This window comes from Canis lupus, chromosome 3, assembly GCF_048164855.1.
Source record: "Canis lupus baileyi chromosome 3, mCanLup2.hap1, whole genome shotgun sequence".
NCBI lineage: Eukaryota > Metazoa > Chordata > Mammalia > Carnivora > Canidae > Canis > Canis lupus.
This window is the reverse complement of record NC_132840.1, coordinates 55,780,691-55,805,380: the sequence shown is the minus strand read 5'-3', so window position 1 is coordinate 55,805,380 and position 24,690 is coordinate 55,780,691. Positions and strand designations below refer to the sequence as shown.

Genomic DNA, 24,690 nt, shown 5'->3' with positions numbered 1-24,690 from the left:
ATCTTGAAAAGCAGACATCTCACGGAGCTGCTCTGCTGCAGGGGGGTTGGAAGCCACAGGCCTGCCAGGTGCACACAGGCCCCAGCTGTCTCGGGGGAGCAGACTCCGTGAGGCTGCTGCAGGTGCATGTGCTCATGGGCCAAGCCCCTGACCCGCCGTCAGGCTCCCCACCTCTGATCACTCCCGCAACACCCACAGTCTGACCTCCGCCTCACCCCCAGCGGCCTTCTCTGCACACCCAGTTGAGGTCACTCTGTCCGGCCACACCCCCGGGGTGAGCACAGCCTTGTCCAGGGAAGGGCCCCCTGATTTCACCACAACACACTTCCCTCCTGGTGGCTCCAGGCCATTTCTTATTTCTGCCCCCACCTGTCTTGCTAAGGGATTCCCCTTTCTGTTTTATTCCAGGCCTTTCCTTAGCTACCACCTCAGCACAAGGACACACAGGAGGAGCCCCGGCAGGTGTGTGTGCACGGGCACCAGCCAGGCACAGCCACCAGCTGAGGCGCCTGGGGGGCCTCATGCCCCTGGCCGCTTGAGACCTGAGGCAGGAGCCAACGGCCAGGAAGAGGCCGAGAGGTAGGAGGTTCCAAGTCAGCAGCTTACGGGAGCCCGAGACCCGTGTGCGGGCAGGAGCCATGCTGGTCCCCTCTGCCCGGCCTGCTCCCCAGCTGGCGGCTCCAGCCCCTGTGACCTCCTGGGGGCTGGTGTGCTCAGGCCAGGGTGCATGAATCCCCTGGGTGTGCACCTGTGCCTGGCCATCGGCTCACCTGGTACACAGGACACGCCTCTGCCCCGTGCACACTCTGCGTGGTGCCCATCTTTGCGAGCGTGAGCCCGTACCTCCGTTCTCAGCTGCCCGCCCACCCAGTTCACACCAGCTGGTGCCGCAGCAGGTGCCCAGGTGCGCCTGCATCTCCCGATTCTGTGTCTGAGCCTCCCGCCCCTCTGATCCTCTCTCGAGGTCTCACGCCTGGTCTGTGTGCAGGTCTGCACCAGCTCCTCATGTGCCGGCCCTGTGTCTTTCCTGTGGGTCTCTCCCTGAGCAGGGCTTTCCTGATTGCACCCCACCCTCTCACCCTGCACACCTCACCCCCACATGGACGCCAGTTTGTTTCTGACCACGGCTATTTTGTTCCCTCTCTAGGAGGAAGAGAAATACTCAGAATGATGACAGCAAGAAAACCCTCCACCCCTCAAGGAAGGTCTGAGGGGTAGGGGGCACATCTGCTGGATACCAGGTGACGCACCGCCTCCCGCCACTCACCGAAGTTCCTGCTGAGCCGCGGTGGTGTCCAGCGTGTCCTCCAGCTCTGTTTTCAGGGCCTCCAGCTCCTCACTCAGGTCCCTCTTCTGCTTCTCCGCCTTGTTCCGTGAAGCCTTCTCTGATTCAAAGTCCTCCTGAAGCTCGGCGATTTGGGCTTGCAGCTCTCGCACCACCTTGAGGGCATTGTTCTTATGGAGCGTCTCATCGTCACCCCTGTCGAAACATCCAGGCAGGGGGAGCAGTCAGTCTGCGCCCAGGTGGACAGTGTCTGGGCCAACCCACCCGAGTGAGGACCTCTCCATGAGGAGACCCAGTTACCCATCCCCGGCCCGTGGGCCACCGACCCGAAGAAGGCCCAGACCCGGGAGCAGCAGAGCCCAGGCCCCTCTCCAAGGGGCTACAGTCCTCCATTGAAAGGAAGGACAAGCTCTTGTTAATGGTCAGAAGAGAAAAACATTTCCTCTCCAGTGAAATGTTAGAACGAGAACACAGTCCATCCCTTCAAACTGTCCAGCCTACGGTGCGTCCCCCTGCATTCTCAGGATGTAGCCGGAGGTGGAGACTCACCACCTCCCCACTCCTTTCCCTTCCTCCTTCCTGCAGCCTCCTCCCCCCTCAGTGGTGGCAGATCTTCTGGACTGGCAGGGCTGGGACATGTGGGGTGAGGGAAGGGGGCCCCAGGGTGACGCTGTAGTCCTAGACTCTAGCTCTCACCGCTGAGAGAGAAAGCAGAAGGTCTGGACAAAGTAGGTCCCACTGTGATGGAGAGCAGGGAAAAAATGTTACGAGATGTACTCAGTTGTAATAAATTATAAATTAAACTCCAAGTTCTCTGAACACGTAGCCAAATGATTATAAATATATTTATTATATGCGATTTCCATTCTAAAATGGGATTTCCTCTCAACTTCTAGAACACACTGTGAGGGGCGCCTGGGTGGCTCAGTTGGTTAACGTCTGCCTTCAGCCCAGGTCATGATCCCGGGGTCCTGGAATCAGGCTTACAAAGGGCGCCCTGCTCAGCGGGGAGTCAGCTTCTCCCTCTCCCCCTGCTCCTCCCTCCCCCTGCTCGTGCTCTCTCGCTATCAGATAAACAACACCTTTTTTAAAAAAACCCGTGTTTGATATGGTAAAATAACTTCTGGGATGAAGTTCCAGGGACCCTGTGACATGACTGCTGATTCTGAGCCCGGACACCCAGGGCGGTTTACGAGAGCTTCCTGCTGCCTGGACACAAGTCCCAGGCTCCGCCGTCACACCCACAACAAGGAGACTCCATGTCCGCCTCCCCAAGTTCCCATCCAGCCCCAGACACGAGGCTCTGCAGAGAGCAAACCCCGCGGTGCCGGCTCAGGGCAGAGGCCGGCGAGCCAGAGGCAGACCTGGCCAGCGCGCCTTGCAGCTCCTCCTCCTTCTTGGCCAGCTGGACCTTGAGCTCGTCGATCTGCGCCTGGAGCTCTGCGATCTGGTCCTGCAGGTCAGTGGTCTCACCGTCCAGTTTTCGTTTGGCCTTCTCCAGCTCCTGACGCGTCTTCTCTTCCTTCTTCAAGCGTTCTGTAAGGCAAGAAAGAGCCAAGAAGCTCAACCCACGAACGGTGCGCCGGATGAACAAATTCAAATATAAATTGAGGTTGAAAATCAGCCATTTGATTCAGGAGCAGGTCACCGCCTTGTCACCACTGTGCCAATGGCTCAGTCATCTGAAACCCACTGAGATCAAACTGATGGAGAGAGACGTTGGTGAGAGGATGGAATTTCTGGGAAGAAATCGGGGGTGGAGGGACTCTAAGGAGGTCCCTTTGTGGGAAGTGAGCCCACACGCCTGGAGCTGAATAACCCAGGCCCTCTGATGTTGCACCCATCACCGGGCCCACAACAAGCAAAAGGCTCAGTAGAGGCGAGGGTGGTGTGTGCAACTGCCCGTCACCCTGTGCCCCTTCCTTGGGGATCCTTGCCTGGAACCAGGACCGCAGCTCCAAAGCAGGAGGGAGGGGACAGTGTGGGCAGAGGGTCCTATGTCTTCACGACCTCCCTCCACACTCTGCAGGAAGGGGTCCTCGTGACACTGAGCCCCATACACCTTGGCATTCTCTGGCACAACCCATACTCAGAGAAGAGACTGAGCATCACAGGCCGGTCACATGTGTGAGAAGGAAGAGGCGCATCTGCCTTGTGTTCTTCCCCAGCAGAGGAGCTGCGGATTGGCAAAACTGGTTTGTGAACACCTCTCATGCTGGCATCCTCCCTTGTCTGTGCTCAACAACAGGACAGCAAAACCCTGAGGTGGTTTTTAGATAGCCACACTTCCGCCACACCAGGAGAGCAGCGCGTTGAGAAAGTGCAGTCACAACTGCACGGGCATCGCACGACCCGGGAGATCGAGGGCTGTGCCCTTGCTCCTCCAGTGTACATGCTAGCCCTGGTTGCCTGTGTCACAGCAGAGGCTTCCAGGCTCCTCCCCAGTCCTACCCCTCTTTCGTTTTCAGAAAACTAGGATCTAGTTTGCAAACGTTCTAGGATTCCCCGAGGCTATTCCGGCTGTCACCATGCGGTGCGGCTGCCCTCAGCGGTGGCTCCAGTCCCTGCCAGTTTTTGTGGCAGTAGGGGCCCCTCATGCAGCTTAGAGTCGACACACACAAAGTCCAGCGGCATCCACGACTCAAACTTAATTTAGAGCCCTGCTGGGTCCACCCCAGGGGAGGCTATGTATTTCACCAGGGGATCTCACTTAAAAAAATAAAATTAGGGGCGCCTGGGTGGCCCAGTCAGTGAAGCATTTGCCTTCATCTCAGGTCCTGATCCCGGGGTCCTGGGATGGAGCTCCACATCGGGCTCCCTGCTCAGCGGGGAGTCTGCTTCTCCCTCTCCCTCTGCCTCTCCCCCTGCTTGTGCTCTCTCTCTCAGTAAGATCTTTAAAAAAACTAAGTTAAATTAGTACTATCCCATCATAAATGCTTGGAGACTGGGCAGGAAATAATAACACAAAACAGACCTATTTTAGTAATTGACTCCAAATGGATTGACCCACATGCACATTTTTTACAGCCTGTTCTGATGTAAGTAAAATCTAAACGCTCACACGTCCCAGTCCTCCATTTCTCTGACGCCAAACACTAACCTTCTAAATCTGAGATCATCACTTCCTGCTTATTCCTGATTTTGGCCAAGTTTTTGGCCTTTTCTTCCTCCTCAGCCAGCTGAGAGGAACACTCTGCAATGCGATCTTCCATGAGTTTCTTTTCCTGAGGAGAAAGAATTGACGGCTTCAGAGCAGGCTTCCAAACCACACCTGGGGCCTGGTCTCGCTCAGAAAGCAGGTGCTTGTGGCCCGCCCCTGGGTCCCCTTGCTCTGTAGACGAGGTCACTGAGGAGGGCTCAGTAGGTGTGAGACATGCACGTCAAACGTCTAAAAGATGAGAAGGCTATTAATTTGGTGGATTAAAAAAATTATGTTGTTTCTATCTTTAGAAACCTCTACGGGTAGAGCCTTGGAGAGAAAATTAAGTAAACGAACCCGAATTCTTTAGAATTTCCCATTGGAAGAAGCCCCTTCCAGTGAGTGCATCAACGTATGTACTTCCCAGGTCTGAGACCAACCTTGTAATGCAAATACTCTCTTACTTTGATAAATTTGGAATTCTGGTCCTCAAGCAGCAGGATCTCCTCCTCCATCTTCTTGATTTTTGCTTCCGCTGTCACCTTTTCCAGCTGTAGTTTCTGGCGAGCGCCTTCTTCCTCATCCAGTTGCTCCTCTAGGTCCTTGGGAGGCAGAACACACAGTCAGCTGCCCACCTGCTCCACAAAGTCCTGCTGCACGCGAAGCATCAGAGGAACGTGTTAAAAGTCAAATGCCAACTTTTGGTTTTCAAAATGGCAAGGACATTTGTATAAATAGGAGGTGCAGACATGTATCTGCTGCAGGCTGGAGTACAAGCCAGATCCTTCTGGAAGCCAATGTAGTGACGTATGGCGAGCTCTGAAAACAAGCATGCCTTTTAAACCAGGAATTTGAGGAAATAATAGCAGATGCGATTTACGTAAAAGAAAAAAAAAGCAAAGCGTTATTTATAATGTGGAGGAACAGTGAACAGGCTACGAAATATCCTGGTAGTTCAAAGTGGGTAGAAGTTGGTGTATTTTTCAAAATGAGTGACACAGTAATTCAAACTCATACTATGGTCACAGGTCAGTGAGGTGGGTGGTCTCCACTTAAGCCTGACTTCCACAGCGTGAGCCCACCCGCAGGCGGGGTGGGATGCTAGTGTCTACAGCGGATTCAGTGAACTACTACTCTTCTGTCTCACACCCTACCTTATGTCTGTAATAAACAGACGCCACGGAGCAGGGTTGTACGTACACATCAATGTTCAGGAAATTTCAGACACTGATCATGGTTGATTCTGGAAGGACACCCATGTAACAGCCTCGAACACACATCCAAGAGCTCAGAGCAGCACAGAGCCTGATACTGACGCGGCCACTGGCTCTGCCGTGACAAGCATGGATTCTGGCCCATGTCACTTCTTCTCCACCTGAGTGCCTCACTCCCCTCCCAGGTACCCCTGAGGTTATTTTATTATTTTTTTAAAAAAAGATTGTATTTATTTATTCATGAAAGAACACAGAGACAGAGGCAGAGACACAGGCAGAGGGAGAAGCAGGTTCCCTGCAGGGAGCCCGATGCGGGACTCGATCTCAGGACCCTGGAATCACGCCCTGAGCCCAAGGTAGACGCTCAACCACTGAGCCACCCGGGTGCCCCCCACCAAGGTTATTTTGAAGCAACTCCCAAACCTCACATTTTGTTCTGTAAAACCTCCAGCTGTCTTTCTAAGACATCAAGACTGCTTAAAAATGCATTTGTTCGTTTGTACTGGAATCCAAACAAGGTGACTGGTAAGCCTATAAAGACTCCTTCCTTCTCTAGGCCCCCTTGGGTCTCCCCCTCCCTCCCTTGCCACTTGTTTTTAAAACACAACAAAATAGGTCATTTGCCCTACACTTTCCCACAGTGGGGTTTCTGAGGTGCACCCCTGCACCGGACACTAAGTTCACAAGAGCAGTGAACATAACCTATGTGTTCAGTATCACTTCTTTTCCTTTTTAAAACTTATTTGAGGGGGGAGGCACGTGGGGTGGCTCAGTGGTTGAGCATCTACCTTTGGCTCAGTGCGTGACCCTGGCATCCTGGGATCGAGTTGTGCATCAGGCTCCCCGCAGGGAGCCTCCTTCTCCCTCTGCCTGTGTCTCTGCCTCTCTCTCTCTCTCTCTGTCTCTCATGAATAAATAAAATCTTAAAAAAAAAATTTTGAGAAAGAGCATGAATGGGGGCAAGGGAAGGAGAGACCCAAGCAGACTCCACACTCAGCGTGGAGCCTGACAGGGACTCGATCCCATGATCCTAGCTAAAATCAAGAGTCAGATGCTTAACCAACTCAGTCGTCCCTATAATTTCAATTAATAAATGAATCTGCGTAATCTGCTTAGAAACCCATGTAAGCAGACAGAAAAGCAGTAATGGGGCTGATGGGAGGGAGGAGACCAGGAGTGCTGCTGTGGTCACTAGGTTTTTCTTCAATAATTGCTTATTGATAACGTCATCAGGAAATTAATCTTAAAAAACATCAAATCCAAAACCAGCTCCAGTAGTTCTGGTTGCAAAGGGCACAGGTCAGAAGCCCCTCAAAGCCTCCCAGGTCAGAAAAAGGACAGGAGAGACCAACGAGGCTGAGTTATCTCCCAGGGGCCGTGCAGGGACCATAGGGCTCAGGAGGTCCTGGCTTCTGATACCTCTACTTTCCTCAGAGAGAGGTAAAAGGCAAAAGAAAATAATAACTATCACGTTACTGTTTTTAGAATATGTCTGAATGAATTTACGTGTCACAGAAGGAAATAATAAATTCAGATAGCCATGCCAAAAATCTAAGGTCTAGAGAAGAGAGTCTAGAGAAGAATGAAATAGAAAGTACTGGAAAAGCAAAACACAAATGCAAACTCTGCTGCTCTACAGGGACATATTTATTTTTCTAAATAGACTAAAAAAATGCAAGCATTCTGGGGCACCTGGGTGGTGTAGGTGGTGAAGCATCTAACTCAACTTTGGCTCAGGTCGTGAGATCGAGCCCCTCATCAGGCTCCATGTTCTCTCCTTTGGCCCCTCCTCCCTCTCTCTCAAATAAATAAGTCTTAAAAAATGTAAGCATTTCATGTGAGGGTGTTAAAATCTGGAGTATAAGAAACTAGGCTGAGGACCCTGGTGGGGAGTTTGGGTGTCCTCCTGCCACACGAGACAAATGTTATTTCTAAGATGAGCACATGGCTCTTAAAGAGGAAAAAAAAAATCAAAACTGTTGTCACCACTAAGGAGAGCTCATTACTGTGAAGAGTCAGGGTCTCTGTGTCTTCCCATATGAAATGATGCGTACGAATTTATGTTACGGAAATGCATTTTTGGTTGGATCTGTACAATGATCCTTAGTAATGCGTTAATGGATCGCCATGGAAATAAACTGATTACTCGTAACTGGATGGTACTATCCCGGCTTAATAAACCCCAGTTGTTAAGATAATTAGATGGCTTGCACAGATTTCTGCTTAAAGTCCCAGAACTAGGGATCCCTGGGTGGCGCAGCGGTTTGGCGCCTGCCTTTGGCCCAGGGCGCGATCCTGGAGACCCGGGATCGAATCCCACGTCGGGCTCCCGGTGCATGGAGCCTGCTTCTCCCTCTGCCTGTGTCTCTGCCCCTCTCTCTCTGTGAGACTATCATAAATAAATAAAAATTAAAAAAAAAAAAAAAAAAAAAAAAAAAGTCCCAGAACTAGAATTGCTGGATTAACATGTACTTTTCCAGGTTTGGTGATACTCCGCTCACCTATTAGGTGGTACTTGGAAAGCGTTTGTGCTGAAGAATGGAAAGTGTCCAGATGAGTTACCATGTGAGATATCTGCCAAGGAAGTAACCTGATATCTTTTGTGCTTCTGTGAAACATCTGAACTGTCTGTGCTTTGCTAACATAAGCTACAGGGTGAGAAAAAACTCAAGGCGAGACCTGGAAGGAGGTTTGGTGCTGGGCCCATGAAGGAAGAAGGTATTGGGGAGGTCTGGGGTGGGAGCCCAGGGGAAGATGGGGGTGCGTCCTGGGTGTGGGCAGGGAAGGGCTGTCTGAGCCGTGTGCCTGGACACTGACCCCACCAACCCCAGTACAGCTGCGCTTCGCGTGAGGACAGCCTGTGTCCCGGTAACACAGCCCAGGAAGGGCCGAGTGTTTCATCCTGACTGTTGGCCACCTCCTGGGTCAGACCCAAGCCCGTCTCAGGAACCAAGCCACCTAACAGGTGCCTATCGGGGGAACAGGGTGAGCAGTGCCGTGATTACTGACAACACAGGCCAAATGCGGTCCCAGAGTGCGGGAGACCCTGGGCTGTTCCTACTGCGAATCGTTGTGTGTGCCCTCAGAACACAACTACAACAGCTCTGTGCTCAAACAGGATCTATCCCTGTGCGCTTCCAATGACGGTCCTCCATTAGGGGCAACACCTTGACTTGGGACTCCCGTCCAGATCCACAGCCTTTATTGACCTAACAGATCCACCTGCAAAGCCCACAACAGAATCCTAAATAAAGACTATTGGACGTACCTGAATGTGAGCTTGCATTTTCTTCTTTTCATTTTGGAGGATTTGGTTTCGTTCTTCTTCCTCTTCGACCCTGGATTCCAAGTCATGGAGAATCTCCTCCAGCTCCTGCTTCTTGGCGGCGAGCCTGGCTCTCATCTCTTCTGCCTCAGCAAAGAGCTCTGTCTCTGCTTGGAGCTGCTCTGTTAGGATGTTCTTCTCTTCCAGGAGCTGCAATCACAGCGGAGCACCCGGCGTGGTCATTTGCCCCCCATGCCCACACCAGACACAGTCTCCAGGATTTCAGAGGCCAAGGGCTCGCCACCAAAGAAACTGAGGGTTAAAGCTATGTAATGTCGCTGGGGAAACTTGATATTCTGTAGCTACAGCAAAAACCAGCTAGATGAAAGCATTTCTGGTTGTTTCTATGGTCTCGGATTATCCTAACACTAAATTCACATTATTTTAATGACTGTTCTTCTATTAAGATAATGGACAAAGAGGGAAGATGTTATTCAAACATGCCTGTGGGGATGATTGTGGTGGTTTGGCATCAAGCGAGCACGGTGGCCTTGGTGGTTCCCCTTTGTGGCCCCTACACCACTGTTGTGGGATGCTTCCTGGGGCTCTGCTTCGCCCCTGAAGTGTAACCAGCTGGGACCCAAGGGGGCCTGGTGCAGTCCCATCCTCATTTTGAGGTCCCTCGCATGCACTCTCAGGCAAGAGACACTGCTGGGAGCCTCAGGGCAAAGAGGTGTCAGACACGCGCCCCACCACAAACGTGACCGCCCACGGCTCCATGAAGGACCAAGGCAGGAACACACGGGACGGGCTGACTTTACACAAGCCCGAATGCAGGGGGCATTGTGTCTGTCACCTCTCCTCCTAAATGCCTGTGCTTTGGGGAGCAGTGCCAACGACACATGGGGAAGACGTGGGGGCAGGCCCACAGGCCGGGCACACACCTGCTGGTGCTTCCTCTCCATTTCCTCCAGCTCGCCCTCCACCTTCGTCTGCCTCTCCTTCACCTTCAGCAGCTCCTCGTCTTTGGCCTGAAGCTCTTCCTCCTGGCGGGTCACTTGCAGGAGCGGCTTCACCTGCGACACAACGGGACCGTGAGCATCGCCGTGCGCCCTGGCTGGGGGCCCGCTGTCCATCCCCCACTGCCACCTCCTGGGGCCCACCTTCGTGAAGACACGCCACCACTGCCAGTGCCGGAGCTTCAGGTATGCGGCGCAGTTCCGCTGCAGGACCTTCAGGGCGCTCAGCTGCTGCTGCTTCTTGGCGAAGGCCCTGGAGACCGAGAGCAGCTCAGCGGGGACAGAAAACCATGCTTTGACGGTGCCCACCCAGCGAGACCCACCCTCCTCATCCTCCCCTGCTGGCGCCCCTCGACCTTCCCTTTTGGGCTGGCACTTTCTCTTTCCACCTGGCACAGAGGAAGCGTCGGCCCCCCTTCCTCCCAGGGCGACCTCCCTCTACAGCATTTTGATGGTCGGGTGAATGCCTCCTGTTTGGAGACCAAGGAGTCAGGACACACAGGTGCTTCTCGAACTCGTTGTCACTGAGTCTGGGGTTTCCCACCACCCCGTGCTGCCGGGGCCATGTGCCCCGAGAGCCACCTGCTAATTGTGCTTATGAGTCTTTTCAATTTCTCACATGCCTTCAGGAACAGGGCTCCCTTTCTGATGCCCCAGCCCCATCCTCGTTCATGGTCCTGTGCTGCCTCCTCCTAGGAGGCCACTTATCTTCTCCTGCCCACGGTGGCGCTTCCAGGAGACACAGCTCCTGGCTCTGCCCATCACCTCCTGACCCTGTATTTCTGATACTGGTGACAGGGTTCATAGATTCAAGCTTTTCCATCAGCCATGTCTGCTTGCCTTCTCTGCTTCACGCTCCTGTGGACCACCCGCTACTTCAAACATTTGGCTCCCTGGGGTTTCTGGGCGCTGGCATGACTTGTGGCCTCCTTCACTCCCTGTTGCAGCATCAAGCACCACTCTGTCCACGAATGTGGCCCCTTCCCAAGCAGGTGCAGCTCCCCAGGAGTAGAGAGCCATGTACTTGAGGCCCCTTAAGTCATGTCTTCCGGGTGAATGAACGAACACCCGGGCTCCTTGGGACCTGCGATTATTCCTCTCGAGATCTTTCCAAAACTCTTTGCAAGACTGGCTATGGGGTTCTCCCGGGAAAGAGGGGCACGTAGAGGAAATAGGAAAGATGGTAAGAAACATTTATAATTACTCGCTCACTGCAATGACCAGCAGTGACTGGAGTCACGTAGGACGGCCTTGGGAGCAGAAGGTTCTAGGTCCAAGGCACAAACTGAGCCTTGTTGCCCTTCTGCTGTGGCTCACATTTCCTTACAGGAATCCCTGCATAGGCCATCCTCCAGCCCACTGCTCTGCTCCCTACAAGACCTTCCTCCTCCTAATATATGCTCCCCAGCCAAGCAAGCTTGGCCAAGCCTTAAAGTTTCTGCAACAGCGATAACTTTAAGTATGTTGAGACTACAAAATAGCATCTGCCTCCCAATCCCCACTGTGTCCTTCAAGACTGCAGTGAACATCCCTCAATGTCCTTACTGAGACCTGCTGTCCTGTTGCATCCGGGGGCCCCTGGGAGAAGACCGTCAGAATGGGTCAAGGACACACCAGTCATTCTGTCTCAATGAGGAGTTCCTTCCCCGCAACACTCATTGGAACCGGGACACCTGCCCCGCACCTGAAGCACATCGTCAGGAAGCCACCTGTTTCTCCAGTCTCTATACGCTTGTCCTGGTGACCCCAAGGTGCTCCAACCTCAAGGTCATGGGTCACGGACACACGCCTACCTTTCTTGACCACTATAAGCACTGCTCTGCTTCTTGCACGTTCTACTCTGGCTCCTCTGAGCCCCTTGCTCTAGGTCCACCCCAGCCTGCACGGAGCATGACCGAAGGGGCCGCAAGTCACAGAGCTGCTCCTTATGCAGCAGTCACACAGGCATATCTGGTCTCTGTCCTCGAGACGAGATCTTTGTTCCTGAGGACTGATCCCAACGACAGTGTTGCAGGGTTTAGACTTTGGTGAAGCAGCGGCACATGCTCTCAGTGTATGTAGCTCGTTCCCTGTGCATCAACTGTTCTAGTTTCTGGAAGCTCTGGAAGCTGTGGACGTGCTCCCAGCTCAAGGCACGGAGGAAGGCACCTGGCTGTGCTCAGTCCTGTCCCCTTGGGCATCCTGTGGGCTGGCGGCCATGGGACGGTGATGCTGCCAACAGTTAACATGCTGCAAGCAACAACAGGTAAACCCAAGGCTTCCACTCCTCCTCACCCACGGTGTCCTGCTGTGAACCACTGAAGACACCATCATTTTCCTTGACCTACTGTGCCTCCTCCTTAGCTCGGGACCCTGTTATGTGTGGGCAGAGACTCACAAACACCGCCTCCTCCTCATTTGGCAACAGTGTCAGGGGCAGACACCCTGAGCCCAGCACTGTGGTCCCAAGCCTCCAGCGGGGTGCTATTGGTGCTGCTGGCCTCAGGGGCCTGGACGGCAGGCTGTGCCCTCCTCCCTCCCAAGCCCCGGCCTCCTGTAGGAGGAGATAAAGGAAACACCATCACTGCCTCTGGTTCTGCGCCGGCCCTGAGGCCTTGTGATTGGATCTTGAGTCCAGTAACCACTCTGGGTCTCCATCACCTGCCCACGCGGCCCACCTGATTCCTCTCTGGCCCCATTCCAGTCTGCTGTGGCAGCTGGGAGACCTTGAAACTCCAGTGAGCCCGCAGGGTCCCCCACTGCCCCATCACGCCCTTGACATGCAGGGCTGCCGCACCTGCTCAGAGGACGCTAATGCTTTCCAGAACTACAACTGTGCTCCCCTCCCCAGACAGCTGCTCTGCCCCTGCCCCCTTCCCCAGGGTCAGCACTCTCTCATCCTGCAGGTTTCACAGCCTCAGAGAAACCTTCGCTGAGAACCCACGCTGAAGTGAGCCCCTGAACCCTTGATTTTGTGCCTCAACTCATCTCTTCCCTCATGGACGCGTGTCCTCCGGTGGAACATCCATCTGTGCACCTGGACACCCATCCTGCTGTGGAACAGGGATCTTGCGTCCCTCGCTCTTGCATCTCCAGCACAACGCCCAGCCCAAGCACATGCTTAGCGAACATCTAATTTGTGAGTCCCCACTTACTTTCTGGCCAGGTAGCCTCTGCAGACAGCCTGGAAGAAGATAATGATGTCGGTGATCTTTAGATCCCTCTCTTCCTCTAAGTGTGCCAGCACGCCAGCTCGGAAAAATATCTTGCTCTGTCCGATTCTGTACAAGTTTGGGTCCAGTTCTAAAGCCCGGATCTAAAAGAGAAAGAGTCCATTTACTGCTGGCTATGGGGCAGATGCTATCGGTAGCCCGCAGGGCAGTGGAGTCAGAGAAAGCTTACCATTCGTTCGCAGGCCTGTTTGCCGTCCATGAAACCCTTAGGGATAGCATTTGGAGTTAGGATCTCGTATCTGTAAGAAAAACAGCCCCAAAATCTTCAGTAAAAATCTGTGGAAACATCTCCCTGCTGACTGTGAGTTACGTTTCTTTAAGAGGCAAGAATGGGATAGGTAACCATGTCACAGGAAGAGTAAAAACACGACAGGGTGATGATCTGAGATTTTCTGCAGATCTAGCTTTTCTTTCCCAAAACAGGAGGCAAACTGAACAGGACATGAATTCTCCAAAGACAAACACTAGGTCTGAGAAGTTGTGGCGGAGAAGAGTAAGGCATGGTGTTTGAAAAAAATCTTTTGTTTTTCATTTTCCCCCAAATGTTCACAGGCCTAAACTGCAAGGAGAACCTGCTCTCTGTGCGGTGATTTGCAGGCGTTTATTACGTAGTAGAGCAATGCCTGGAGGCCTCTACCTAGAACATTGGGAAGAACCAGGGTGATGCTCACGACGGCACTGGCCTGGGCATGCGTGTGCTCGCCAGGTTGCACACCTAAGATCTGGGCACGTTGGGTGGGTCGTACCTCCATAAAACACATTTTAGCAAAGAGACAGTGGCTGCGTGAAAAGGATGAATCCTGGCTGCGTCAGTCAGTACCAACTATGGTGCTTTCTCTCCTACCAACAAAAAGCAAAATTCTACCATTGGGGGCACACAGCGGGGCCACGGTAAGGCCTCCCCCAAACCCGTATGGACTGGAATAATCTCTCAGCTGGATTCCTCTGGACTGGTAGCAGAATGTGCCCGTCTCTGACCTGCAGACTTGCTTATGTCACAGGACAGCCAATGCGTCATAACTGAAGATCTCATTTCCAAGTGAAATATGAAAAAAGCAAATGACAGAAATACCCAATGATACACAAATTACATGATGTGTTAGAAAAAATCAGTTTCTCATGTTTTTATTCATTTGTATCGCATCCACTTCGTTGATCTTTCTTTCTTAATCCTTTTCTAATCTATCCTAGTCCCTCTACTACGTTAGTAAAAGGACTGTGAGTGGACCTGTGCACACACGCACGGTGGGAAACGTACACGTACGTTCACACATAAACACATCTACATGGATATACTCATTGAAAGGTGGAGAAAAATAACCCCAATGTTTGCAGGAGTCACTTCTGAATGATTTTTACCTTTCACATATTTTCAAATTTTTCTAAAGGAACACATTACTCATATTTTAAAAAATTGGTCAGAAAATAATCATGTGTGAATCCTGGGCAGACCCATGTGCACACGAATGCAGGGCTGGCTCCCAGCCTCAAGGATCTAGCTCACGCTGCCAGGAGCTAGACTTTCAGGCACCTCTAGTGGCCACTGGCAAGTTAGCGCTCTATAAAGACAGCGCTCGATATTCTTGGCTAGTAACGAGGTAATGATTATCCCTTCCTTATATGAAAAGGCAACTCAGGGGCACCTGGGTGGCTCAGTGGTTGAGCGTCTGCCTTCAGCTTGGGTCGTGAGCCTGGGGTCTTGGGATCGTGTCCTGCATTGGGCTCCCCGCAGGGAGCCTGCTTCTCCCTCTGCCTGTGTCTCTGCCTCCCTCTCTGTGTCTCTCATGAATAAGTGAATAAAATCTTTATTTAAAAAAAAAAAAAAAAAAAAAGCAACTCAAACATCCCGGAAACAAGGAAACATTTTTCCTCATCAGCTCATTGTTTTGATACCTGTCCAGATAAGCTATGAAACATATGGGAAAAAGGTCAAAATTAGCAATACCTCTGTCTGAATTCCTGGAAAACTATCCGGTTGGGGAACCCCTGGCGACAGATCCTGATTCCTTCCAGAACGCCGTTACAGCGAAGCTGATCAAGCACTAGGTGCGGATCCAGTTTTCCAGCCTAATCAAGCAAATGACAGTTTTATGCTTTCATCTTTGTTACCTGACCCGGGTCCATTTCCAATACCAGCATTATGTTCCATGTGACACGTACTCGCTTCTCGTGATTTGGAATGATGCAGCGGACGAAGTTAGGGTTGGTGTTCCGGAGAGTTGCCATCAGCTTGGTGAGGGATTCTTTGTAGAGCTGCCCGACAGTCCGAAACATGCCCTTCTTGGTTTTATACGCAGAGCCAAAGGCTGTCTCCGTCATGCCCGTGACCTGATCCAGACCCACGATACGGTCCACTGGTGAAAAGAAAAAAGAAAAGGAAAATAAGCCAACTGGAATTGTTCTGCAGGGAAAGGAAAGACACAGTGATAGTGCAGCAGCACAAGCTTTGTGGGACAGATGATAGGATATGCCGTGTGTCGGTAGGCAGTCAGCATATTCAGACACTGCACAAGCCGTGGAACCAACAGCCACACACTCCCATGGCAGGATAGTCAGTGCCCGGACAGCTCCACACCACATAGCAGGTGCCTTCCGCTGCGCTACTTTGGGAATGCACTGCATTTGGTAACATCTTGCCTGTTACGCGCACCACCCCGTGGTAAATGCGGGATCACCGCGGGCATTATTGATATACAAAAGGGACCCTGTGACAAGTCTTGAAAGAGGAAGCAGCTTGTGAAAAGACATGACCCCATGAAGCAAATCCCTTAAGGATATGCTTGGGGCGGAGGGATCAGAGTCTTCTCATCTCCATCATCAGATTGTCACTTAAAATCATTAAGTTTCAGGAACACACAGAGGAAGACCAGGTGAGGGGTGAGCAAGTGCCAGCTCTGTCCTCTAGGCAGGAGTAATGCTTAGGGATGAGCGCGTGGAGCGGGAGGAAGCCCCCCAAGAGTCAGGGTCTCAGCTCCGTGTGGTGGTGGTGGAACCGCTCAGAGGCCTCGCTCTGGTGGCAGCAGTAGACATGACCAGTGACCACGCGGACCTAATCCTTCCGAGCACAGGGACTCCAAGCGCAGGTGCCAGCGGAGCATCCTGCATGTGACGTGCTCTCATTCACAACAGCCGTGAGATAAATGAAACTCGGTACTGGGATGTTTTAAAAGCACTCAAAATGTCCACTGAACTATCCCCACTGACGCCCAGTGGGCCCTAGCGGCCACCTCCATCTCTGTGGTCTGCCCCTCATCAGGCAGTGGTGGGAACCTGGCACTGGGTGAAGCACAGAGAGGCTCCGACGGGACAGGACACCAGGACCCCAGTGGCAAGGTCACAGTTCCCAGCATGCAGGCCGTCAGTGTGGGCCAGGTGTAAGCTGGGGAAGGAGGGGACTCATCTGTCTCCAGGCCCAGGCATGCACCCTGTCCTACGACATTTGTGAAGCAGCACCACTGGACTCGAAGGTTGGGGTGGAGGCTATCCTGGCTCGTGTCCTGCCCAGTCCGCCCACTGCCCACCTCAGAGACCGCCGTCTGCCATCCTTTTCTGTGCCTCCAACAACCCCCCTCGTGTGTTCTAGCAGAAAACAGTGCCCAGCCCAGCGCCCAGCCCTGCATGCACCACCAGACCGGGGATGGCCCTTGACCCTGAGTCCACCCACTTCCTGGTCTCCTCAAGGGCGGTTCACAAACTTGGTGCCCTGCATGCCTTCTGCTTGCTTCCCAGTCCATGGCAGCTGACTGGCTTCCAGGCCGCCCTCCTGCCCCTGCCCGAGGCCGCACAGGCTTCCCAGCGTTGACCTGACCTCCATGCACCTGCGTGTTGCCGTCCTGACAGCACCCTAAGAACTCCCTCTACCCCTGGGGCTTCCATGTGAACACCACCTGCCCCGGACCCCCACCTACTGCTACGGTGACTCTTCTTGTCCTTTTCCTGAGCATTGTGGTGCTCACTGGGGGTCCAAACTCTGCTCACCCCTGAAACCCTCAAGACAACCTATGAGTAGGGGCATTTGCTACCTCACCTGCTTTTCTCGTCCTGGGTGCTCTCGTCATCTGACTCCAGCACGAGCCACCAAACACCGGAGTCTCCTATCTCCCTGCAGTCACAAAGGTGTCTCTGCCTCCTACAAATTCTTGTTAAGTGGGATCCCTGGGTGGCGCAGCGGTTTGGCGCCTGCCTTTGGCCCAGGGCGCAATCCTGGAGACCCGGGATCGAGTCCCACGTCGGGCTCCGGTGCATGGAGCCTGCTTCTCCCTCTGCCTGTGTCTCTGCCTCTCTCTCTCTCTCTCTCCCTCCCTCTCTGTCGATCATGAATAAATAAAATATTAAAAAAAAAAAAATTCTTGTTAAGTGCCCAGCACAACGTCTGGGGTCTGGCCTGTCACAGGCCTGATGCGCATGCTAGTGAATAAACGAAGCAAACGCGGAGTACGTTGACAATGACCGATAATGGGAAGAGCACGGAAAGAAAACAAGATGCCATGAAAGAGATGCATGGTTGGGGGATCTCTCTGGAGAAAGTCTGTTTATCACCCACAGGGTGAGAAGGAGCCAGCAGGGAGCAGACCACTCCAGGCAGCAGCTCAAAGGACCAGGGGTAGAAAGGACAGCAGCCCGTGGAAGGAAGCAGGACAGCAGGGACACACAGGGTGCCCATGCCGGCTGCCGCACAAGGGATGGGTGGGGAGGGGTCTCTGGGGAGGTGATGGCTGTGCCAGGCTGGGCTCTGAGCAAGAAGAGGGCAGGCGAACTGGTGATCGCAGAGGAGGGAGAGGGAGAAGGAAGATCCAAGACATCTTTCTGTGGAAGGACGGACTTGTGCTAACGATCAAGCTGATGTGGAAAATACGGCAAACAGATGTGTCAAGAGTAAATCCTGGGACTTTGGCCAGAGCAGAGGAGTGGCTGGTGGTGCCACTGCCAGACTGGGGAGACGGGTTGCAAATCCTGGAAGTCTGGGGTGGTGGGCAGCTGCCAGGAGGAGAAGAAGGCTCTAGGAAGGTGGATGTGGAAGCTGTCAGCTGTGGGTAATTGTCATGGGGCCAGATGGGCCACCTTAGGGTGACTGGCAAGGGATGGGGGGCCTGGGACCAAGTTGGGGAGAGCGGAAGAGCCAGCCGGGAGGATGAGGAGGAGCCAGGAAGTCAAAACCCTGGGGTGGAGAGCATGTTCTCTGCCTCCCACACAGAAGGAACCCACAGGTACAGAGGCTGGAGACCAGGAGGCCCCTCCACTGCCCTTGGATCAGCTGCTCACCAAAACCTGTCCAAGCCAAACCTCAAAAGGTCTTCCACCTGTTGCTCTGCTCCACAGCTCTTGTCTGGGCTCTCACTCCTCCCCTGGACTCCTCCCCTGCAGTAACCTCCCACCTGCTCTTCCCTCGGGCCCCACTCTGCCCCTGGGTCCTCTCCCGGAGCCACCTCTGCCCCTGGGTCCTCTCCACGTAGCACCTATTCTCTCCACGTAGGCCTCTGGTCCCAGGGTCGTGATTAGCAGGGATTTATGAAAGACCCAACTGAACTGGTTCCTAATCCCTATACTTCAAATGCTTCCGTTTCTCCAGCAGCTTGTAGGGTACAGTCCACATCACTGAGCCCTGAAGTACAGCCGGTGATGCAGAGCCTAGCGCTGAGCCAGAAACGCCTGCCCCTCACCAGCTGTGGCATTTGGAGTCAACTCACCTGGCTGCTCCCCGTCTCAGCCACTTCTTCTGCAGATGGAGCTATAGTGACTGACCTCAGTGTGAGGGCCTGGGGAACATTCCAGGGCTCAATGGAGGGACCTCCGGCCACCCTCCCTGCTACCTGAAGCTCCAACTATAAACCAGGTGCATTTTCGCAAAGACATAAGGCACTGTGCGAAGCGCGTAGCATGTTCTCGATACTCATTCCAACAAATTACGACAATTCTACTCTAGCCTATGGTAAAATGTTACCAACAGTTAAGCACAGGTTCGGAAACAAATATAATCGTAAGTGCTTGAATTCCCAGAAACAATCTTAACATCAAGTAGCATATCTCCATGTAGCCCCAACATGTAGTAATAATACGTTTGTTCTGGTTTTACTGCTGGGTGGTGGAACTGATCTGTTAGTGGTTCTGGCGTATTTGGAAATCCTGAGAATTCATGTAAGTCTACAGGTTGCCTAGGAGCCTGTGATTCTGTGTCTTCCTGCTCCCAGGCCCTGCTGCTCACCTGCACTTCAGTTTTTCTCCTTTCCATTCCTCACCTGTCCTTTCCCACCCCCGGCGTGGCCCTGGCGCATGAGAGGAAAGGGGACTTGCATCAACCAACCCCCAAGGACACGGACAGTTACTGATTTTGTTTCTCAGAATTAGAGCAGCAGCAAAACATTGAAGCCAAAGGCAGGCTCTTAGCCCCTCACGTGTGACACTCATGATAGCCCTGGGAGCAAAGTGTCACTGTCCCCACGTGACCTCAGGGACACAAGTTACAAAACCAGAAACCTATTTCTCTCCCAGCTCCTGTTAAGACTCAAGAGTAAAGAAAAACCAGGACAAGGATATTTTGTGCGGCAAAGAAACCTCCATCCACAATCTAACGCCACACACAACTGTGTCAGATCTGACCCACAGAGTCTAAACTGGCACAACAGAGATCGTGACCGAAGGACACAACTTATAAGGAGATTAAAATGATTGCCATCTCATCAGTCATGCTCCTCAATTCTAAGTGGAACCTCTTTAATGACTTCCTGGGCCAAGAAAGAAAGACTGGTTCAGCATGTTTTGAAGCTAGCACATCATCTCGGTTGGAAGCATGGCTAAGGGAGAAGCTTCCTCCCAGAACTGTGACAAGAAGGAAGGGAAGAATTCAGTGGATATCAGAGATGAAGGGAGACCCTGTGAGCCCGTGACAGACAGGAAGCCCTCCCACAGCACTGGCTAGCCTCTCCCGGGTGAGTCCAAGTGAACTGGGATCCCAAGTTCAAGGGCTGCTTCTATGGAAGACTGGAAAGGACTAGGGTTGGGGTGGAGGTGGGCTGGTACTCTAGCAATAGTTAGAACTTGCTCTGTGTTCTTCTCAAGCTTTCTCTGGTGGAGCCCAGTCTTCCAGAGCTGTTGGAGGCCTCCTGACACTCGCAGCAGTTCAGAAGGACACAGCAGGAGTGGAACTGGGACGGCCAAGGACGCACAGCCGCCCTGTGGCACAGACACACTGCCTAGAATTCTGAGGTTACAAACCCTCTTCACAGGCTCATTGCTGGGTTAACTCAGAAGGTCTGGACTTTCAAATCAGATTTGGAAGAAACAGCCCCTCGGTTTACAGCAGAAACTCTCTGACCTCCCTATTCTGCCTATGGGGATGCTGCTCCTTCCTCTTGTCCACTTGTCTGCTGATGCTTCTGGAAACCTGTCTTTACTCCAGCCTCTCACCTTTCTCAGGGCCTCCATGTGCACCATGCTACTTCCCTGACCCTATAGGGGTGCCCAGAAGCTCATAGTCTGCCCATGGTCTGTCCCTTCTCACAATCAGAAGGACACGCACTGTGTTACCAGCACATCAGAGATGACTAGACCACAACTTGGATGCCCAGAAACTCCTTCACCCTTTGTCTTCCAAGAACTCATTGACTAAAGCCCCACATTTCCATTTAATGCTGACTACCTCTCCCCGGGGCTGGAATCCATAAACACTTGTTGGGGAGGAAGGCATTTTGTGGTAGAAAGACTACACGCAACCTCAAGGACCAGATTTTCGCCATGGTGGATGGAAGGCTCCTCCCAAGGAGGAGGAGAGATGGAGGCCTGATGCTTGGTTCAGCCGCATAACTGCACCAAAGGCCTCCAAGATATCAGAAGCTCAAGGGTCACAGAGGGTTAATTTAAAGAGAGCACTCTGGGAGCACCTGGGTGGCTCAGTGGCTGAATGTCTGCCTTTGGCTCAGGGCGTGATCCTGGGGTCCTGGGATCGAGTCCCACATCGGGCTCCCTGCAGGAAGCCTGCTTCTCCCTCTGCCTGTGTTTCTGCCTCGCTGTGTCTCTTATGAATAAATAAATAAACTCTTAAAAAAAATAAAGAGAGCACTGTATTTTGGGACAAAGTCCAGAAGATCAAGCACTAACCTTCTAACAAGAGCACACGTCTCTGGCAGCCTGTTAGCTTAAAACTACCTCCTACTTTTCTGTCCCTCCCCAACGTCCTCAACTCAGGCAGGATGCCCCAAGGCCAAGGAGGGCTGCGTCAGAAGTTCTGGGTCTGGATTTTTCTGTGGAATGTGCATTCCAAAGCCTGGAACCACCTCGGGCATGAGCCACCCCACACCCCGGCCCTCAGCACTCCTGACGCGTGTCTCCCCCAGGACGGAAACTAGAGCTCATGGTGGTGACTTGGATTAAGATGGGCACGCTCCTTTAAACTTATGGGTAACAAACATTTGAGATGGATTTAGGTCTCAGCATTATTGTGTTCCAAAAAAATCGTAAAGGAAATTTTGTAAGATGAATCTGACTTTGAGCATCACTTCCTGACAGTTTTGGTACATGATTACAAGGCTGGCTAGTACATTCTTTTTTAGGTGGAGCTTTTTGGGGGGGAGGGCTCTAGCTGTGCATAGGTGGTATTTAAACACAGGGCTAAGGCTTCAGACCACAAGGCTCATTCGTGTGAGCTCAATTTCGGGTTTAGGACACAGATTTGACCACTGCTGCACTGCCTTAGTCTCAACTTGCATCATCAAGCCTTGTGGATAGTTATCCATCTCAAATTCCAAAGAAAAGCCAAGTAGCTAAAATATGCACATAAAGTTCCAAATATAAGGTATAATGATGAGACCAACATGTGACAGAAATGTGGAATTCTCTATTCTCCAAAATGTTCATGACTTTAAAAAAAAGAAATCCATCCCTCTCTCTGGAGTTCCTTGGCGTGGGAAATGCAGAGGTGACCCAGAGACAAAGGAGACATTAATTATTAGCACATCCATTCCCAGCATTCCCTCCGAGGACTGTGTATCAAAACGGCACTGTTGGAAAAGGTAATGACATACCTTTTAATATGCAGTGCTGTAGGCGCTATGCATAAAATAAGAAGCAATGTGTATGCGGTAGCAATCGAATTGTTTATGCACTCAAACAGTTGCCTTGAAGTATAAGAAAAGTGAGCATGAAATGAAAGGTTCATGCAGGTCTATGAGCAAAACAAAAACAGAAACCCAGGAACCAACCCCACCCCCAGCTACCCTGCCCTCCCGGCCACCCTGCCAGCCCCCCGCGAGCTCTTCCTGTGGGCTTAGAACCCTTCTGTGTGGAAGACCTACAGGCTTTATATACATTCACCTGGTGGCTCATGAAGACCAGAAACACTGTCATAGAAAGAAGCTCTCTGAATATTCTGAATCTCTAAAGCAGAGAAACAGCAAAAACAGGAGGACAGAAGAGCAAATACACAAACACTTCAGTTAGTGTGAGAGACATTTGAGATTACAAGTCAACTTTGAAATTGGGCTAGGACAGTAGCTAGAGTCCGGGGCAGAGCCCATGCAACATTACTGCCCAGAGAATTTGCACATTTGGACAAAGTTCTTTATAAAATACACTTAAACTGAATCAAAAGAGCACATCCCCCCCTGCAAGTATGAGCATCATATCATTATCAATGTTACGTGATTAGCCCCCTGAAAACGCAGGGGGAGATTTAAGAGTAATGAGGTCCTATTTGTCTTTCATAAAATTATCTTGCAACCAGAATATCAGGACGAGACTGCATAAGTTTGAGCACTCTGGTAAGTGGGTACAGTAATGGCTTGTACTATTAAAAATTCACACTGAGGTCTACTTTGACTTCCAATACAGATACTGGAAATACAATTTACTTCAAATAGGAATTAGTAACAGATAGATAGGTAACTACTATTAAGGGAACAAAATTCAAGTTCTGTTGCAGCAAAACGTTAAAACAACTTTAAGTCATAAGGTGACACTTGTTGATCGTACTGTTACCTGTGAATATACGCAAGGAGGCACGTATTTTGCATTTACGCGAAAATGCAATTGTTAAGCTTTCTTTTTTTTTTTTTTTTCCTGTATATAAAGCCCCAAGAAGTGGCAAGGGGTCCTATGCAGTTGGTAGAGAAATCCCAAAACATCTTTTAGCAAAAAGCAGGGCATTATGAATCCTAGGGCAGGGCTGCCACCAAAAATCTCATTGCTTCTGGTTTGAAGCCTTGAGAGAACTCCATAAAACCCTAAAAGTCCATTTAACATAAATGTCTTATACCCTGGGGACTGTGACTTCAAAGGCAGGTTATATTCATACATCCTACTTTCCAGATTATATTCATTCCTACTTTCATGGTCAATTTGTCATTTTCTGCTTTTGTGTTTATGTGGCCATAAAAAGAGAAAAATAAGGACATGTTTTTCTAGGGTTATTTTCTTTTCCCACTGAGCTCCCCTTATGCCAAGAGATCACTACACCCAGGGTGACTTTTCCAGCCTAGAACCCTCACCAAACACTGCACCTGCCACTGACTCTCTGAATGAAACACGCAGTCCTCAAAACCGTCCGCCTGCCCTAGGCCCTGGAGATCGGCCCCCTGCTCTGCGGCATTGAACGACCTCTGCGATCCTAGCACTCGGTTAAGTAATGACCAGCTAAGCTGATGGGAGGCAGGACTTCCGCTCACAATAGCCATTGCAGGGCAGCAGCCATGAGGGTGATTCCGGGGTGGATGCCAGCATGGCTACATGAGGCTGGGGGCACACAGGACTCCTCTCAGCCTATTGTGACGGCAGTGACCACACTCACTCCCAAGCGGCTAACTTCACAAAGTCCAGGCCCACGACAGGGCCGTGCAAACACTACCATCTGGGTCCTGAGCCGAGGATGAGGTACGGATGGATGGGGCTTGCGCCAGGCCCAGGGGAGCCCGCAAGGCTGCTCAGTAGACCTTAGCTTCTCCACGGGCACAGACAGCACTGGAAAGCAGGTTCGACCCTCTGGCCATGGTCCTTCCTGAGAGACACATCACCTGGGCTCTGAGGTGGGCACTGACCCTGCTGCCCATGCCTGCCACCAGCTCCTCCCAAGGCGCAGGGGTAGAGGAGGAGGGGAGAAAGAAGCCCGCGAAGGGAGCTGGGAGCCAAGATAGAGGCTTCCCGTCCTAACTGCGGCCTCTGTGTGTGTCCCCAGTGTCCCGCTGGACTGTAGGCTCTGTGGACAGGGGCAGGGCCCTCATCGACCCCACATACGACCATGGTGAGCACAGGGCAAGGTGGCCTCATCCAGATGGGCCAGGAATTTCCCACCATTATGGTTTTTGGTTAAGAAATTTAAAAATGTGGGACGCTGGGGTGGCTCAGTGGTTGAGCATCTGACTTCGGCTTAGGGCATGACCCCGGGATCCTGGGATCGAGTCCCATATTGGGGCCCCCCCCGCAGGGAGCCTGCTTCTCCCTCTGCCTGTGACTCTGTCTCTCTGTGTCTCTCATGAATAAGTAAAATCTTTAAAAAATATACTAAAAGAAAAAAAGAAAACTAAAAAGGTGTCAAAAGCAGTTCACAGTATCAGAACCGGTGTGTTAGCT

At 51.9% G+C, this 24,690-nt stretch overlaps 2 protein-coding genes across 17 annotated transcripts in view; one reads left to right on the top strand and one right to left on the bottom strand.

Annotated features, from left to right (window-relative positions):
* Nucleotides 1-1,319, top strand: part of NDEL1 (nudE neurodevelopment protein 1 like 1) — a 78,455-nt gene extending 77,136 nt beyond the window's left edge. For 3 of the 4 annotated variants that reach the window (XM_072821200.1, XM_072821199.1, XM_072821201.1), the window contains 2 exons: nt 409-579; nt 1,148-1,319. In XM_072821200.1, coding sequence (XP_072677301.1) covers nt 409-579; nt 1,148-1,211 — 235 coding nt within the window. In that variant the 3' untranslated portion in view covers nt 1,212-1,319. The remainder of the gene's footprint in view (nt 1-408; nt 580-1,147) is intronic. The other variant, XM_072821194.1, reaches the window with a different exon arrangement.
* The window catches only part of MYH10 (myosin heavy chain 10), a 121,916-nt gene that overhangs the window by 24,984 nt on the left and 72,242 nt on the right, over nt 1-24,690 (bottom strand). For 8 of the 13 annotated variants that reach the window (XM_072821187.1, XM_072821181.1, XM_072821180.1 and 5 more), the window contains 12 exons: nt 22,441-22,503; nt 15,295-15,488; nt 15,080-15,201; nt 13,304-13,373; nt 13,057-13,217; nt 10,067-10,175; nt 9,848-9,979; nt 8,907-9,113; nt 4,889-5,026; nt 4,386-4,509; nt 2,650-2,821; nt 1,268-1,480 (listed from right to left, as the gene is read on the bottom strand). In XM_072821187.1, the coding sequence (XP_072677288.1) occupies nt 1,268-1,480; nt 2,650-2,821; nt 4,386-4,509; nt 4,889-5,026; nt 8,907-9,113; nt 9,848-9,979; nt 10,067-10,175; nt 13,057-13,217; nt 13,304-13,373; nt 15,080-15,201; nt 15,295-15,488; nt 22,441-22,503 (1,705 nt within the window). The remainder of the gene's footprint in view (nt 1-1,267; nt 1,481-2,649; nt 2,822-4,385; nt 4,510-4,888; nt 5,027-8,906; nt 9,114-9,847; nt 9,980-10,066; nt 10,176-13,056; nt 13,218-13,303; nt 13,374-15,079; nt 15,202-15,294; nt 15,489-22,440; nt 22,504-24,690) is intronic. The other 5 variants (XM_072821183.1, XM_072821184.1, XM_072821186.1 and 2 more) reach the window with 1 other exon arrangement.